At 56.9% G+C, this 16000-nt stretch overlaps 2 protein-coding genes across 2 annotated transcripts in view; one reads left to right on the forward strand and one right to left on the reverse strand.

Annotated features, from left to right (window-relative positions):
• Positions 1–9861, forward strand: part of BSCL2 (BSCL2 lipid droplet biogenesis associated, seipin) — a 29617-nt gene extending 19756 nt beyond the window's left edge. The window contains exons 6-10 of the mRNA XM_090129536.1: positions 2207–2304; positions 6529–6637; positions 7810–7855; positions 9002–9088; positions 9685–9861. Of these exons, the coding sequence (XP_089985662.1) occupies positions 2207–2304; positions 6529–6637; positions 7810–7855; positions 9002–9088; positions 9685–9833 (489 nt within the window). The 3' untranslated portion in view covers positions 9834–9861. The remainder of the gene's footprint in view (positions 1–2206; positions 2305–6528; positions 6638–7809; positions 7856–9001; positions 9089–9684) is intronic.
• A 2393-nt stretch (positions 9862–12254) lies between these two features.
• Positions 12255–16000, reverse strand: part of HNRNPUL2 (heterogeneous nuclear ribonucleoprotein U like 2) — a 31029-nt gene continuing 27283 nt past the window's right edge. Inside the window, exons 12-14 of the mRNA XM_090129812.1 lie at positions 12659–12735; positions 12457–12564; positions 12255–12333 (exon numbers count right to left, since the gene is read on the reverse strand). Coding sequence (XP_089985938.1) covers positions 12265–12333; positions 12457–12564; positions 12659–12735 — 254 coding nt within the window. The 3' untranslated portion in view covers positions 12255–12264. The remainder of the gene's footprint in view (positions 12334–12456; positions 12565–12658; positions 12736–16000) is intronic.

Genomic DNA, 16000 nt, shown 5'->3' on the forward strand with positions numbered 1-16000 from the left:
AGCGTGTGGGGTGGGGGGAATTGGGGGGATGGGGGAATGGGGGGGATGGAGGGAGTTGGGGGGGTGGGGATTGGGGGGATGGGGGGAGTTGGGGTGGAGGAGTGGGGGGAATTGGGGGAGTGGGGGGGTTGCAGGGAGTTGGGGGGTGGGGGGGAGTGGGGAGATGGGGGGACAGTGTGGGGAGTGGGGGGAATTGGGGGGATGGGGGAGTTGGGGTGGGGGAGTGGGGGGATCAGGGGGGATGGGGAATTGGGGGAATGGGGAGGATGGGGGGGATGGGGGAATGGGGGAGTGGGGGGAATTGGGAATGGGGGGGTTGGAGGGAGTTGGGGGGTGGGGGGGAGTGGGGGGATGGGGGGACAGTGGGGGGAATTGGGGGAATGGGGGGAATGTAGGTGATGGGGGGAATTGGGGGGATGGAGGGAGTTGGGGGATGGGGGGGATTGGGGGGATAGGGGGAGAGTGGGGTGTGTGGGGGAGGGTTATGGGGTGGTTATGGGGTGTGGGGGGCTTATGGGGGGTGTAGCAGGGTTATGAGGGGTATGGGAGGGTTACAGGGTGTGTGGGTGTTGGCGTACCATTGGTGACCCATAGGGGGCGCTGTGGGGATATTGGAGACTTATTGGGGACCCATAGGGGGTTCTGTGGGGTGCTGTGAAGTCCTGTTGGGGTCCCATAGGGGGCGCTGGAGGGATATTGGGGTCCCATGAGTGTCCCATAGGGGGCGCTGTGCGGGGTCCCATAGGGTTTCTATGCAGTCCCGGCGGTGTCCCATAGGGGGCGCTGTGCGGGGTCCCATAGGGTTTCTATGCAGTCCCGGCGGTGTCCCATAGGGGGCGATGTCCGGGGGTTCCCATAGGGTTTCTGTGCAGTCCTGGCGGTGTTCGATAGGGGGCGCTGTGTAGGATTCCATAGGGGCGCCTTGCGGTCCCATTGGCTCCCATAGGGTTTCTATGCAGTGCCGGCGGTGTCCCATAGGGGGCGCTGTGGGGAGCGGTCCTACAGGGGCGCCTTGCAGTCCCGGCGGTGTCCCATAGGGGGCGCAGTGCGGGGGAGTCCCATAGGGTTTCTATGCAGTGCCGGCGGTGTCCCATAGGGGGCGCTGTGGGGAGCGGTCCTATAGGGGCGCCTTGCAGTCCCGGCGGTGTCCCATAGGGGGCGCTGTGCGGGGGGGTCCCATAGGGTTTCTATGCAGTGCCGGCGGTGTCCCATAGGGGGCGCTGTGCGGGGGGGTCCCATAGGGTTTCTATGCAGTGCCGGCGGTGTCCCATAGGGGGCGATGTGCTGGGGGGTCCCATAGGGTTTCTATGCAGTCCCAGCGGTGTTCGATAGGGGGCGCTGTGTGGGGGTCCTATAGGAGCACCCTGCAGTCCCATTGGCTCCCATAGGGTTTCTATGCAGTCCCGGCGGTGTCCCATAGGGGGCGCTGTGCAGGGGGGTCCCATAGGGTTTCTATGCAGTGCCGGCGGTGTCCCATAGGGGCGCTGTGCAGGGAGGTCCCATAGGGTTTCTATGCAGTGCCGGCGGTGTCCCATAGGGGCGCTGTGCAGGGAGGTCCCATAGGGTTTCTATGCAGTGCCGGCGGTGTCCCATAGGGGCGCTGTGCAGGGAGGTCCCATAGGGTTTCTATGCAGTGCCGGCGGTGTCCCATAGGGGCGCTGTGCAGGGAGGTCCCATAGGGTTTCTATGCAGTGCCGGCGGTGTCCCATAGGGGGCGCTGTGCGGGGGGGTCCCATAGGGTTTCTATGCAGTGCCGGCGGTGTCCGATAGGGGGCGCTGTGCGGGGGGGTCCCATAGGGTTTCTATGCAGTGCCGGCGGTGTCCCATAGGGGCGCTGTGCAGGGAGGTCCCATAGGGTTTCTATGCAGTGCCGGCGGTGTCCCATAGGGGCGCTGTGCAGGGAGGTCCCATAGGGTTTCTATGCAGTGCCGGCGGTGTCCCATAGGGGCGCTGTGCAGGGAGGTCCCATAGGGTTTCTATGCAGTGCCGGCGGTGTCCCATAGGGGCGCTGTGCAGGGAGGTCCCATAGGGTTTCTATGCAGTGCCGGCGGTGTCCCATAGGGGGCGCTGTGCGGGGGGGTCCCATAGGGTTTCTATGCAGTGCCGGCGGTGTCCGATAGGGGGCGCTGTGCGGGGGGGTCCCATAGGGTTTCTATGCAGTGCCGGCGGTGTCCCATAGGGGGCGCTGCTGACGCTGCCCCCTCAGTACGCCCCGACGGTGGCGGCTCTGCTGGAGATCCACAGTCGCCGCATTGAGATCTACAGCGCCAGGCTGCGGCTGCACGCCCGATTCAACGGCATACGGTGTGTGGGGGGGGGGGGGGCGGGGGGGTTGGGGGGGGACGGAGACATATAGGGACACATAGGGACCCATAGGGACCCATAGAGCCATATAGGAATCCATGGGGAGCCGTAGGAATCCGTAGAGATCCATGGGGACCCATAGAGACTCATAGGGGCACCTAGAGGTGCGTTGAGACCCATAGGGACCCACTGAGACCCATAGGGAGGCATAGGGACCCATAGAGACCCATAGGGATGCATAGAGAAACCAGAGGGACCCGTGGGCAGCCATAGGGACACATAGGGACCCACTGAGACCCATAGGGACACATAGGGATACATTGAGAGCCATAAGGACCCATAGAAACCCGTAGAGACCCATAGGGAGACCTAGGGACCCATAGAGATCCATACAGACCCATAGAGACCCATACAGACCCATAGAGACCCATAGGGACGCAGAGGGAAAACATAGGGGCCCACGGGAGGCCATAGGGACACATAGAAACCCGTAGGGATCCACTGAAACCCATAGGGACACATAGGGATACATTGAGAGCCGTAAGGACCCATAGAAACCCATAGGGACCCATAGGGACCCATAGAGCCATGTAGGAATCCATGGGGAGCCGTAGGAATCCGTAGAGATCCATGGGGACCCATAGAGACTCATAGGGGCACCTAGAGGTGCGTTGAGACCCATAGGGACCCACTGAGACCCATAGGGAGGCATAGGGACCCATAGAGATCCATTCAGACCCATAGAGACCCATAGGGACACATAGGGAAACCAGAGGGACCCATGGGCAGCCATAGGGACCCATAGGGACCCACTGAGACCCGTAGGGAGACATAGGGACCCATAGAGATCCATTCAGACCCATAGAGACCCATAGGAACCCATACGGGCACATTGAGAGCCATAGGGATCCATGGGGAGCCATAGGGGCTTGTAGGGACCCATAGACACCCATAGAGAGACTTAGGGACCCATAGAGACCCACACAGACCCATAGAGACTCATAGGGATGCATAGAGAAACCATAGGGACCCATGGGCAGCCATAGGGACACATAGGGACCCACTGAGACCCACAGGGACCCATAGAGATCCATAAGGACCCATAGGGGCACATTGAGAGCCATAGGGATCCATGGGGAGCCATAGGGGCTCGTAGGGACCCATAGAGATCCATTCAGACCCATAGAGACCCATAGCGACGCATAGGGAAACCATAGGGACCCGTGGGCAGCCATAGGGACCCAGAGAGATCCATAGGGACCCATAGGGGCACATTGAGAGCCATAGGGATCCATGGGGAGCTATAGGGGCACATAGGGACCCATAGGGAGACATAGGGACCCATAGAGACCCATAGGGATGCATAGAGAAACCATAGGGACCCATGAGCAGCCATAGGGACCCACTGAGACCCATAGGGACCCATAGGGGCACATTGAGAGCCATAGGGATCCATGGGGACCCATAGGGACCCATAGAGATCCATTCAGACCCATAGAGACCCATAGGGAAACCATAGGGACCCGTGGGCAGCCATAGGGACACATAGGGACCCACTGAGACCCATAGGGACCCATAGGGGCACATTGAGAGCCATAGGGATCCATGGGGAGCTATAGGGGCACATAGGGCCCCATAGAGACCCATAGGGAGACATAGGGACCCATAGAGACCCATAGCGACGCATAGGGAAACCATAGGGACCCGTGGGCAGCCATAGGGACCCATAGGGGCACATTGAGAGCCCTAGGGATCCATGGGGAGCTATAGGGGCACATAGGGACCCATAGAGACCCATAGGGAGACATAGGGACCCATAGAGATCCATTCAGACCCATAGGGACCCATAGAGACGCATTGGGAAACCATAGGGACCTATGGACAGCCATAGGGACACATAGGGATGTACTGAGACCAATAGGGACCCATAGGAGCACATTGAGAGCCATAGGGACCCATAGGGACCCATAGGAGCACATTGAGAGCCATAAGGACCCATAGGGACCCATAGAGATCCATTCAGACCCATAGAGACCCATAGGGAAACCATAGGGACCCGTGGGCAGCCATAGGGACACATAGGGACCCACTGAGACCCATAGGGACACCTAGAGGTGCATTGAGAGCCATAGGGACCCATGTAGGGACCCGTAGAGACATATAGGGATCCATGGGGACCCATAGGGACCCATAGGGGTGCACAGATTCCCCACAGAGAACCCCATTCCCCCATAACCCCATTGCCTCATTCCCCTATAACCCCATTGCCCCGTTTCCCCCATAACCCCCTTCTTCCATTCCCCCATGTCCCCTATAACTCCATTTCCCCTATAACCCCATTGCCCCCATTGCCCCATAACCCATTCCGCCATTTCCCCTATAACCACATTTCCCCTATAATCCATTTCCCCTATAACCTTGTTCCCCCATTTCCCATATAACCCTGTTCCCCCATTCCTCTATAACCCCATTACCCACAATCCCCTATAAGCCCATTACCCACAATGCTCTATAATCCCCCAAATTACCTACAATCCCCTGTAACCATATTACCCATAATCCCTTATAACCTCCCATTACCTACAATTCCTTGTAGCTCCATTACCCACAATCCCCTATAACCCATTACCCACAATTCCCCATAACCCCATTACCCACAATGCTCTATAATCCCCCAAATTACCTACAATCCCCTGTAACCATATTACCCATAATCCCTTATAACCTCCCATTACCTACAATTCCTTGTAGCTCCATTACCCACAATCCCCTATAACCCATTACCCACAATTCCCCATAACCCCATTACCCACAATCCCTTTATAACCGCCCCTTACCCACAATGCCCCGCGCAGCTATGTCCTCTATCACTTCTCCCTATTACCCACAATCCCCTGTAACCCCCATTACCCACAATTCCCCATTACCCACAATCCCTTTATAACCCCATTACCCACAATGCCCTGTAACCACCCCCTTACCACAACACTTTTCTAACCGCCCCTTACCCATAATGCCCTGTAACCCCCCATTACCCAGAACCCCCTTTCTAACCGCCGCTTACCCACAATGCGTTGCGCAGCTACGTGCTGTACCACTTCCCACAATGCCTTTCTAACCCATTACCCACAATGCCCTGCGCAGCTCCGTGCTGTACCACTACCCACAATCCCCCATAACCCCCCCCATTACCCACAATGCCTTTCTAACGGCCGTTACCCACAATGCCCTGCGCAGCTCCGTGCTGTACCATTACCCACAATGCCTTTCTGACCCCTTACCCACAATGCTTTGCGCAGCTACGTGCTGTACCACTACCCACAATGCCTTTCTGACCCATTACCCACAATGCCCTGCGCAGCTCCGTGCTGTACCACTACCCACAATGCCTTTCTGACCCCTTACCCACAATCCCTTGCGCAGCTCCGTGCTGTACCACTACCCACAATGCCTTTCTGACCCCTTACCCACAATCCCTTGCGCAGCTCCGTGCTGTACCACTACCCACAATGTCTTTCTGACCCATTACCCACAATCCCTTGCACAGCTACGTGCTGTACCACTACCCACAATGCCTTTCTGACCCCCCCATTACCCACAATGCCTTTCTGACCCATTACCCACAATGCCCTGCGCAGCTCCGTGCTGTACCACTACCCACAATGCCTTTCTGACCCATTACCCACAATGCCCTGCGCAGCTCCGTGCTGTACCACTACCCACAATGCCTTTCTGACCCATTACCCACAATGCCCTGCGCAGCTCCGTGCTGTACCACTACCCACAATGCCTTTCTGACCCATTACCCACAATGCCCTGCGCAGCTACGTGCTGTACCACTACCCACAATGCCTTTCTGACCCATTACCCACAATGCCCTGCGCAGCTACGTGCTGTACCACTACCCACAATGCCTTTCTGACCCATTACCCACAATGCCCTGCGCAGCTCCGTGCTGTACCACTACCCACAATGCCTTTCTGACCCATTACCCACAATGCCCTGCGCAGCTCCGTGCTGTACCACTACCCACAATGCCTTTCTGACCCCCCATTACCCACAATGCCCTGCGCAGCTCCGTGCTGTACCACTACCCACAATGCCTTTCTGACCCATTACCCACAATGCCTTTCTGACCCATTACCCACAATCCCTTGCACAGCTACGTGCTGTACCACTACCCACAATGCCTTTCTGACCCATTACCCACAATCCCTTGCGCAGCTACGTGCTGTACCACTTCCCGGTGACGTCGGCCATCGTGGGCATCGCCACCAACTTCGCCTTCATGGCCGCCATCGCCCTGCTGGGCTGCGCGCGGGGATGGGGGCAGGTGCGGGGCATCATGGGATGGGTGGGGCATCATGGGATGGATGGGGGTATTATGGGATGGGTGGGGTATTATGGGATGGGTGGGGGCATCATGGGATGGATGGGGTATTATGGGATGGATGGGGGCATCATGGGATGGATGGGGGCAGCATGGGATGGATGGGGCATTATGGGATGGATGGGGCATTATGGGATGGGTGGGGTATTATGGGATGGATGGGGGCAGCGTGGGATGGGTTGGGGCATTATGGGATGGATGGGGGCAGCATGGGATGGGTGGGGCATTATGGGATGGATGGGGTATTATGGGATGGATGGGGGCAGCGTGGGATGGATGGGGTATTATGGGATGGATGGGGGCATTATGGGATGGATTCATGGGTATCATGAGATGGATTGGGGCTTTATGGGATGGATTGTGGAGCATCATGGGATGGATTGCGGGGCATCGTGGGATGGGTTGTGGGGCATTATGGGATGGATTGGGGCATCATGGGATGGGTTGGGGCATTATGGGATGGATTCATGGGCATTATGGAATGGATTGGGGCATTATGGGATGGATGGGGCATCATGGGATGGATTCATGGGTATTATGGGATGTATTGGGCATTATGGGATGGATTGGGGATCATGGGATGGATTGTGGTGCATTATGGGATGGATTGGGGCATCATGGGATGGATTCACAAATATGGGATGGATTGTGGGGCATGATGGGATAGCAGGGGTATTACGGGATGGATTGTGGGATGGATTGGGACATTATGGGATGGATGGGATGGATTGTGGGACATGAGGGGATGGATTCAAGGGTATTATGGGATGGATTCAAGGGTATTGTGGGAATGGTTGGGGGGGATTATGGGATGGCGGGGTGCATTATGGGATGGAAAGGGAGGGATTATGGGATGGGGGGGTATTTAGGTGGGATGTGGGCTCGGTTACGGGTTGGGGGGTTATGGGGTGAGGAATTATGGGGTGTGGGGGTTATTTGGGGGGTGTGGGCTGGGTTATGGGGTGGTGGGTTTATTGGGGTGGGTTATGGGGTGGAGGCACGTGGGGTGTGGGGTGTAGGGTTGGAGGTGGGGTATATGGGGCTGGGGGATATAGGGCGGTGGGATGTGGGGTGGGAAGTATTATGGGATGTTGAGCGGTGTCCAATTCTTGCAGTCTCAGCCCCGATCAGTGCCAAGCCAACGTCGTGTCCCGGACCCTGGTATGTTGTAGGGAGGTTGGGGGGGGATGTGGGGTGGGATATGGGGTGAAGGGAGGGGATGTGGGGCTGGTGGGGGGGGATGTGGGGTTGGGGGGTGGGGATCTGGGCTGATGGGGTGTGTGGGGTTGAGGGGGGTGTGGGGTTGGGGAATGGGGCTGGGGGTTTTAGGGGGGTATATGGGGCAGAGGGAGGGGATATGGGGCTGAGGGTGGGTTTGGGGGAGGGGATTTGGGGTGAGGGAGGGCGTATGGGGCTGGGGGGGGCTGGGGGAAGATGTGGGGCTGGCAGGGTGGGTTTTGGGGTGGGGATGTGGGGCTGATGGGGAGGATTGGGGGGGGGGTGTGAGGTTGGGGGGGTTTAGGGGGATTTAGGGGGGGATGTGGGGTTGGGGGGTGGGAATTCGGGGTGAGGGAGGGGATGTGGGGCTGGGGGGGTTGGTTTGGGGGAGGGGCTGATGGTGGAGAGGTTTGGGGGAAGATGTGGGGCCGGGGGGTTGGGTTTGGGGTGGGGATGTGGGGTTGATGGGGTGGGCTTGGGGGGGGGGATGTGGGGTGGGGGATTTGGGGTTTGGGGGGGGGTGGGTTTTGGGGTGGGGATATGGGGCTATGGGGTTGTGTTTGGGGGAAGACGTGGGGCTGGGGAATGGGGATTTGGGGTGGATTTGGGAGGTGGGGTTGGGAGGTGGGTTTTTGGGGTTGGGATGTGGATCTGATGGAGGGGATGTGGGGTTGGGGGGGTTTAGGGGTGGCATATGGGGTGGGGAAGGGGATTTGGGGTTGGGGGTGGAGGTTTTAGGGTGGGGATGTGGGGCTGGGGGGGTTTTGGGGTGGCGTATGGGGTGGGGTGGGGGTGGGGAAGGGGATTTGGGGTTCGGGGGTGGGTTTTAGGATGGGAATGTGGGGCTGATGGGGATGTGGGGTTGGGGGGAGGTGTAGGGTGGGGAAGGGGATTTGGGGTTGGGGGGTGGGTTTTGGGGTTGGGATGTGGGGCTGATGGAGGGGTGTGGGGTTGGGGGGTGGGTTTGGGGGCAGATGTGGGGCTGGGGAAGGGGATTTGGGGTTGGGGGGGTTTAGGGGGGGGTTGTGGGGCTGATCGGACAGGGGATGGGGGATTTGGGGGGGGTCCCGCTGACCTTTGACCCCATAGGTGCCACCCCCGACCCCACGGGGGAAGCGGAGGACATCGGGGTGACAGAAGGGGACGAGGAGGGGACGAAGGGGGCGGAGCCTGAAGGTGGGGGGGACCCCATTGATTTGGGGTCCCGTTCTGGGGGTGTGGTTTACTTTGGGGTCACCCCACAGATACTGGGGTCCCATTTTGGGGTCACCCCATAGATTTAGGGGTGCCATATTGGGGTCACCCCACAGATATTAGGGTCCTATTTTGGGGGGGGTCACTTTGGGGTCACCCCATAAATATTGAGGTTCCTCTTGTGGGGTTTCACCCCATAGATTTTGGGGTCTCAGTCTTTTTTGGGGTGGGTCCCGCTTTGGGGTCACCCCACAGATATTGGGGTCTTATTTTGGGGGTTTGACCCCATAGGTTTTGGGGTCCCAGTCTTTTTGGGGGGATCCCACTGTGGGGGGTTTCACCCCATAGATTTCGGGGCCCCATTTTAGGGTCACCCCATAGATTTGGGGATCTTTGATGGGTCACCCCATAGATTTTGGGGTCTGATTTTAGGGTCACCCCATAGATTTTTGGGGTCCCACTTTGGGGTCACCCTACAGAACTCGGGGTCCCCCTTTTTGGGGGTCCCACCCCATAGATTCCCCCCCCTCCCCCCCCCCCCCTTCCATTCCTCACCCCACGTTTCCCCCCCCCCCCAGACCCCGACGCCGTGGGGCCGCCCCATAACCCCGATGACGTCACCGCCGATGCCAACGATGACGTCAGCGATGACGTCACCACCGGTGCCTCTGATGTCACCGCGGTGCCCCCCCACCTCCGCCTGCGCCCCACGTGCGGCCGTTGCTGAGCCCGCAAATAAACGCCTGGGGTTATTATGGGATGCGTGCGGTTATTATGGGATGCGTGGGGTGGTGCTGAAGGGCTCAATGGGCTCCCGGTTCCAAGATGGCGGCGCCCGCCTCAATATGGCTGCTCCCAATTTCAAGATGGCGGCGCCTGCCTCCAACATGGCGCTTCCGGTTCCAAGATGGCGGCGCCCGCCTCCAATATGGCTGCTCCAGATTCCAAGACGGCGGTGCTCGCTTCCAAGATGGCGCTCCCAATTCCAAGATGGCGGCGCCTGCCTCCAACATGGCGCTCCCAACTCCAAGATGGCAGCTCCCGGTTCCAAGATGGCAGCGCCCGCCTCAATATGGCTGCTGCCGATTCCAAGATGGCGGCGTTCTGGGGTGCTTTTGGGGGCCATTTTCAGCAATTTTGGGGTTTTGAGGCCTTTTTTTAGGGCCACGTGGGGCAATTCTGGCAATTTGGGGCCCTTTTTTGGGGCAATTTGGGGGATTTCAGGGCCTTTTTGGAAGCTTACTTTCAGCAATTTGGGGGATTTTAGGCCCTATTTGGGGACATTTGGGGCCCTTTCTTTTAGGGCCTCTTGGGGGGGTAATTTTGGGGCCCTTTTTGGGGCCATGTGGGACAATTTGGGGGTGAGAGACATCCCAAAAATGGCCCCCAAACAGCCCTTTTTCACCCCAAAATCCACCCCCCCCCCCCCCCCCCCCAAACTCCATTATTTTGGAGCAGGGTGGGGGTGGAGGGGGGGGGGGGAAGAAACCCCAAAATGGCCCCAAAAAGGCCCCAATCCATCACTGGACACCGAACCCAATGGGGCTGCATTCCCCACCCCCATAAAAACCCCAAATCAGCCCTTTTTCACCCCAAAATCCACCCCCCCACCTCCATTCTTTTGGGGTGGAGGGAAGGTTGGGGGGGGTGGGGGGGGGAGACATTCCAAAATGCCCCCAAAAAGCCCCCAATCCATCACTGGGACAGGGAACCCAATAGGGCCACATTCACCCCCCCCATAAAAGCCCCAAATCAATACTTTTTCACCCCAAAATCCACCCCTCCCCCATAATCCATTATTTTGGAGCAGGGTGGGGGTGGAGGGGGGGAAGAAACCCCAAAATGGCCCCAAAATGACCCCAAATCCATCACTGGACACCAAACCCAATGGGGCCGCATTCCCCACCCCCATAAAAACCCCAAATCAGCCCTTTTTCACCCCAAAATCCACCCCCCCAACTCCATTCTTTTGGGGTGGAGGGAAGGTTGGGGGGGGTGGGGGGGGAGACATTCCAAAATGCCCCCAAAAAGCCCCCAATCCATCACTGGACAGGGAACCCAATAGGGCCACATTCACCCCCCCCATAAAAGCCCCACATCAACACTTTTTCACCCCAAAATCCACCCCCCCCCCATAATCCATTATTTTAAAGCAGGGGGGGGGGGGGGGAAGAAACCCCAAAATGGCCCCAAAAAGCCCCAATCCATCACTGGACACCAAACCCAATGGGGCCGCATTCCCCACCCCCATAAAAGCCCCAAATCAGCCCTTTTTCACCCCAAAATCCACCCCCCCCCCCCCATAATCCATTATTTTGGAGCAGGGTGGGGGTGGAGGAGGGGGGAAGAAACCCCAAAAAGCCCCAAAAAGCCCCAAAAAGCCCCAATCCATCACTGGGACAGTGAACCCAATGGGCCACATTCCCCACCCCCATAAAAACCCCAAATCAGCCCTTTTTCACCCCAAAATCCCCCCAACCTCAAACTCCATTCTTTTGGAGCAGGATGGGGGTGGAAGGGGGGGAAGAAACCCCAAAAAAGCCCCAAAATGGCCCCAAAAAGCCCCAAAAAGGCCCCAATCCATCACTAGGATACCGAACCCAATGGGGTCGCATCCCCCCCCGCCCCATAAAAAACCCCAAACCAGCCCTTTTTCACCCCAAAAATCCCCCCCCCCCCCCAAGACAGACGCACAGCTCCGCTCTTTTTCAACAAACTTTAAAAAAAAAAAAAAAAAAAAAAAAAGAAATTTACAATTCCGTCTCTTTTTTTTTTTTTTCTTTTTTTCCTCCTCTTTTTTTTCTCCCCCCCCCTCCCCCCCCCATCCCCCCCCCCCCCCCCACCCCCAATTCCTTCCTCCCCTCCCCCCCCCTGCTCCCCCCCCACCTTTTTGGGGGGGCTGTTTTTTTTTTTTTTTTTAACTCTTTCCTCCTTTTTTTCCCCCCCTTTTCCCCCCTTTTCCCCCCATCCCCCCCTCCCCCAATTTTCACCCCCCACCCCAACTCCCAAAAACCCCCCCACCCTTTTTTTTTTTTTTTTTTTTTGTCCGATTTTTTTGTCTTTTTTTTTTTCTCCTCTTATTTTACGGTTATTTCGGGTTCCTTTTTTTTTTTTTTTTCTTTTTTTTTTTTGGGTGAAAATCGGCCGATTTTGGGACTTCACCGATAGCCCTGATAGCCGTAGTAATTCCTGTAGTATCGATCTCTGTCCTGGTAGTAGTTTTGCCACTGGGAAAAAACAAGAAAAAGAAGTAAAAAATGGGAAAAAAAGAAGCCGTAGGGCAATAGGGAGAGGATGGAGGCGATTTTTGGGGTGAAAAAAGTGGATTTTGGGTCCATTTGTGGCCTCACCTCGCGGTTGTACTGCCGGTAGTAATCCCGGTATCTGTTGTACTCGTAGTCGCGGCCATAGAACCTGTCGTAATCCCCCCGGTAGCGGTCGTAGAAATTGCGGTAGCCCTGTGATTTTGGGGGAAAAAAGGAGGGTTTTGGGGGAATTTGGGGGTTTTGGGGGAATTTGGGGGGGTTTTTGGGGGTTTTTGGGTGCGCTCACCCCGCGGTTGCCAGGCTGCCCCCAGTACTGCTGCTGCCCGTAGATGCGGTTGTCGTAAGCGCGGCGCTGGCCGCCCACTGCGGGGAGAAATGGGGGGTGAGGGGATTTGGGGGGGTTTTGGGGGGGGTTTGGGGGGGTTGGGGGGAAAAGGGGGGGATTGGGGGGTTGGGGAGTGGAAATGAGCGGAAATCAAACCCAAAACGAGGGGAAATCAAACCCAAAACGAGGGGAAATCAAACCCAAAACGAGGGGGAATGAGGCCAAAATGAGGGGGAATTGGGGGAAATTGGGGGGATTGGGGGGAATTGGGGGGAAATGGGGGGTTGTGGAGCGGAAATGAGGCCAAAATGAGGGGGAATGAGGCCAAAACGAGGGGAAATCAAACCCAAAACGAGGGGAAATCAAACCCAAAATGAGGGGGGATTGGGGGAAATTGGGGGGATTGGGGGAAAATGGGGGGGATTGGGGGGAAATTGGGGGGAAATTGGGGGGTTGGGAAGCAGAAATGAGCGGAAATGAGGCCAAAATGAGGGGGAATCAAACCCAAAATGAGGGGAAATCAAACCCAAAATGAGGGGGGATTGGGGGAAATTGGGGGGATTATGGGGAATTGGGGGGATTGGGGAGCAGAAATGAGGCCAAAATGAGGGGGAATCAAACCGAAAACGAGGGGAAATTGGGGGGATTGGGGGGAATTGGGGGGAAATGGGGGGTTGTGGAGCGGAAATGAGGCCAAAACGAGGGGAAATCAAACCCAAAACGAGGGGAAATCAAACCCAAAATGAGGGGGGATTGGGGGAAATTGGGGGGATTGGGGGGAAATGGGGGGGAAATTGGGGGGTTGGGAAGCGGAAATGAGCGGAAATGAGGCCAAAATGAGGGGGAATTGGGGGGAAATTGGGGGAAATTGGGGGGTTGGGGAGCGGAAATGAGCCCAAAACGAGGGGAAATGAGGCCAAAACGAGGGGGAATTGGGGAAAATTGGGGGGTTGGGGACCGGAAATGAGGGGGAATGAGCCCAAAATGAGGAGAAATGAGCCCAAAACGAGGGGGAATTGGGGAGTGGAAATGAGCAGAAATGAGGCCAAAATGAGGGGGAATCAAACCCAAAACGAGGGGAAATCAAACCCAAAACGAGGGGGGATTGGGGGAAATTGGGGGGATTGGGGGGAAATTGGGGGGGAATTGGGGGGTTGGGGAGCGGAAATGAGGCCAAAATGAGGGGGAATCAAACCCAAAATGAGGGGGAATGAGGCCAAAATGAGGGGAATTGGGGGAAATTGGGGGGAAATTGGGGGGTTATGGAGCGGAAATGAACGGAAATGAGGCCAAAATGAGGGGGAATTGGGGGGAAATTGGGGGAAATTGGGGGGTTGGGGAGTGGAAATGAGCGGAAATCAAACCCAAAACGAGGGGGAATTGGGGGGAATTGAGGGGAAATTGGGGGGGTTGGGGAGCGGAAATGAGCCCAAAACGAGGGGAAATGAGGCCAAAACGAGGGGGAATGAGGCCAAAACGAGGGGGAATTGGGGAAAATTGGGTGGTTGGGGACCGGAAATGAGGGGGAATGAGCCCAAAATGAGGAGAAATGAGCCCAAAATGAGAGGGAATTGGGGAGTGGAAATGAGCAGAAATGAGGCCAAAATGAGGGGGAATGAGGCCAAAACGAGGGGAAATCAAACCCAAAACGAGGGGAAATCAAACCCAAAATGAGGGGGGATTGGGGGGAAATTGGGGGGGTTGGGGAGCGGAAATGAGCCCAAAATGAGGGGAAATGAGGCCAAAATGAGGGGGAAATGGGGAAAATTGGGGGGTGGGGAGCGGAAATGAGGGGGAATGAGCCCAAAATGAGGAGAAATGAGCCCAAAACAAGGGGAAATTGGGGGAAATTGGGGGGATTGGGGAGAACTGGGGGGGAAATGGGCCCAAAACGAGGGGAAATCAAACCGAAATTGAGGGGGAATCAAACCCAAAACGAGGGGGGATTGGGGGAAATTGGGGGGATTGGGGGGTTGGGGAGTGGAAATGAGGCCAAAATGGGGGGGAATGAGGCCAAAATGGGGGGGAATTGGGGGAATTTGGGGGGTTGGGGAGCGGAAATGAGGAGAAATGAGCCCAAAATGAGGGGAATTGGGGGAAATTGGGGGGAAATTGGGGGGGTGGGGACCGGAAATGAGCAGAAATGAGGCCAAAACGAGGGGGAATGAGGCCAAAACGAGGGGAAATCAAACCCAAAATGAGGGGGAATTGGGAAAAATTGGGAAAAATTGGGGACAAGAAACGAGGGGAAATGAGCCCCAAACGAGGGGAAATTGGGGAAAATTAGGGGGTTGGGGAGCAGAAATGAGGCCAAAATGAGGGGGAATGAGCCCAAAATGATGTCCAACCCCCAAAAGGATGGAATAGGACCCCCAAATTGAGGTCCGACCCACAAAAGGAGAACACAGAACCCCACAAAATGAGGTCCAGGACCCCCCAAAAACCCCAAAAGGAGGGCACTGGACCCCCAAATTGAGGTCCAAGAGCCCCAAAATGAGGTCCAACCCCCAGATGGAGGACGCAGGACCCCCACCGTGAACTCCAGGAGGTACAAAGCCCCCAAAAGGAGGGCACAGGACCCCCGAATTGAGGTCCAGGAGCCCCAAAAACCCCAAATGGAAGGGACGGGACCCCCAAAATGAGGTCCAGGACATACAAAACCCCCAAAAGGAGGGCACAGGACCCCCAAATTGAGGTCCGACCCCTAGATGGAGGACACAGGACCCCCACCATGAACTCCAGGAGGTACAAAGCCCCCAAAAGGAGGGCACAGGACCCCCAAATTGAGGTCCAACCCCTAGATGGAGGACACAGGACCCCCACCATGAACTCCAGGAGGTACAAAGCCCCCAAAAGAAGGGCACAGGACCCCCAAATGAGGTCCAGGTCTGCCAATCCCCCCAAGAAGAGGGGACAGAACCCCCATATTGAGGTCCAGGACCCCCAAAAACCACAAAAGGAGGGCACAGGACCCCCAAATTGAGGTCCGACCCCCACAAGGAGGGCACACAACCCCCACCATTAACTCCAGGAGGTACAAAGCCCCCAAAAGAAGGGCACAGGACCCCCAAATTGAGCTCCAGGACCCCCAAAAACCCCAAATGGAAGGGACAGGACCACCAAAATGAGGTCCAGGACATACAAAACCCCCAAAATGAAGGCACAGGACCCCCAAATTGAGCTCCAGGACCCCCAAAAACCCCAAATGGAAGGGACAGGACCCCCAAAATGAGCTCCAGGACATACAAAACCCCCAAAAGGAGGGCACAGGACCCCCAAATTGAGGTCCGACCCCTAGATGGA

Source organism: Phasianus colchicus, chromosome 37, assembly GCF_987193195.1.
Source record: "Phasianus colchicus chromosome 37, bPhaCol1.hap1.1, whole genome shotgun sequence".
NCBI lineage: Eukaryota > Metazoa > Chordata > Aves > Galliformes > Phasianidae > Phasianus > Phasianus colchicus.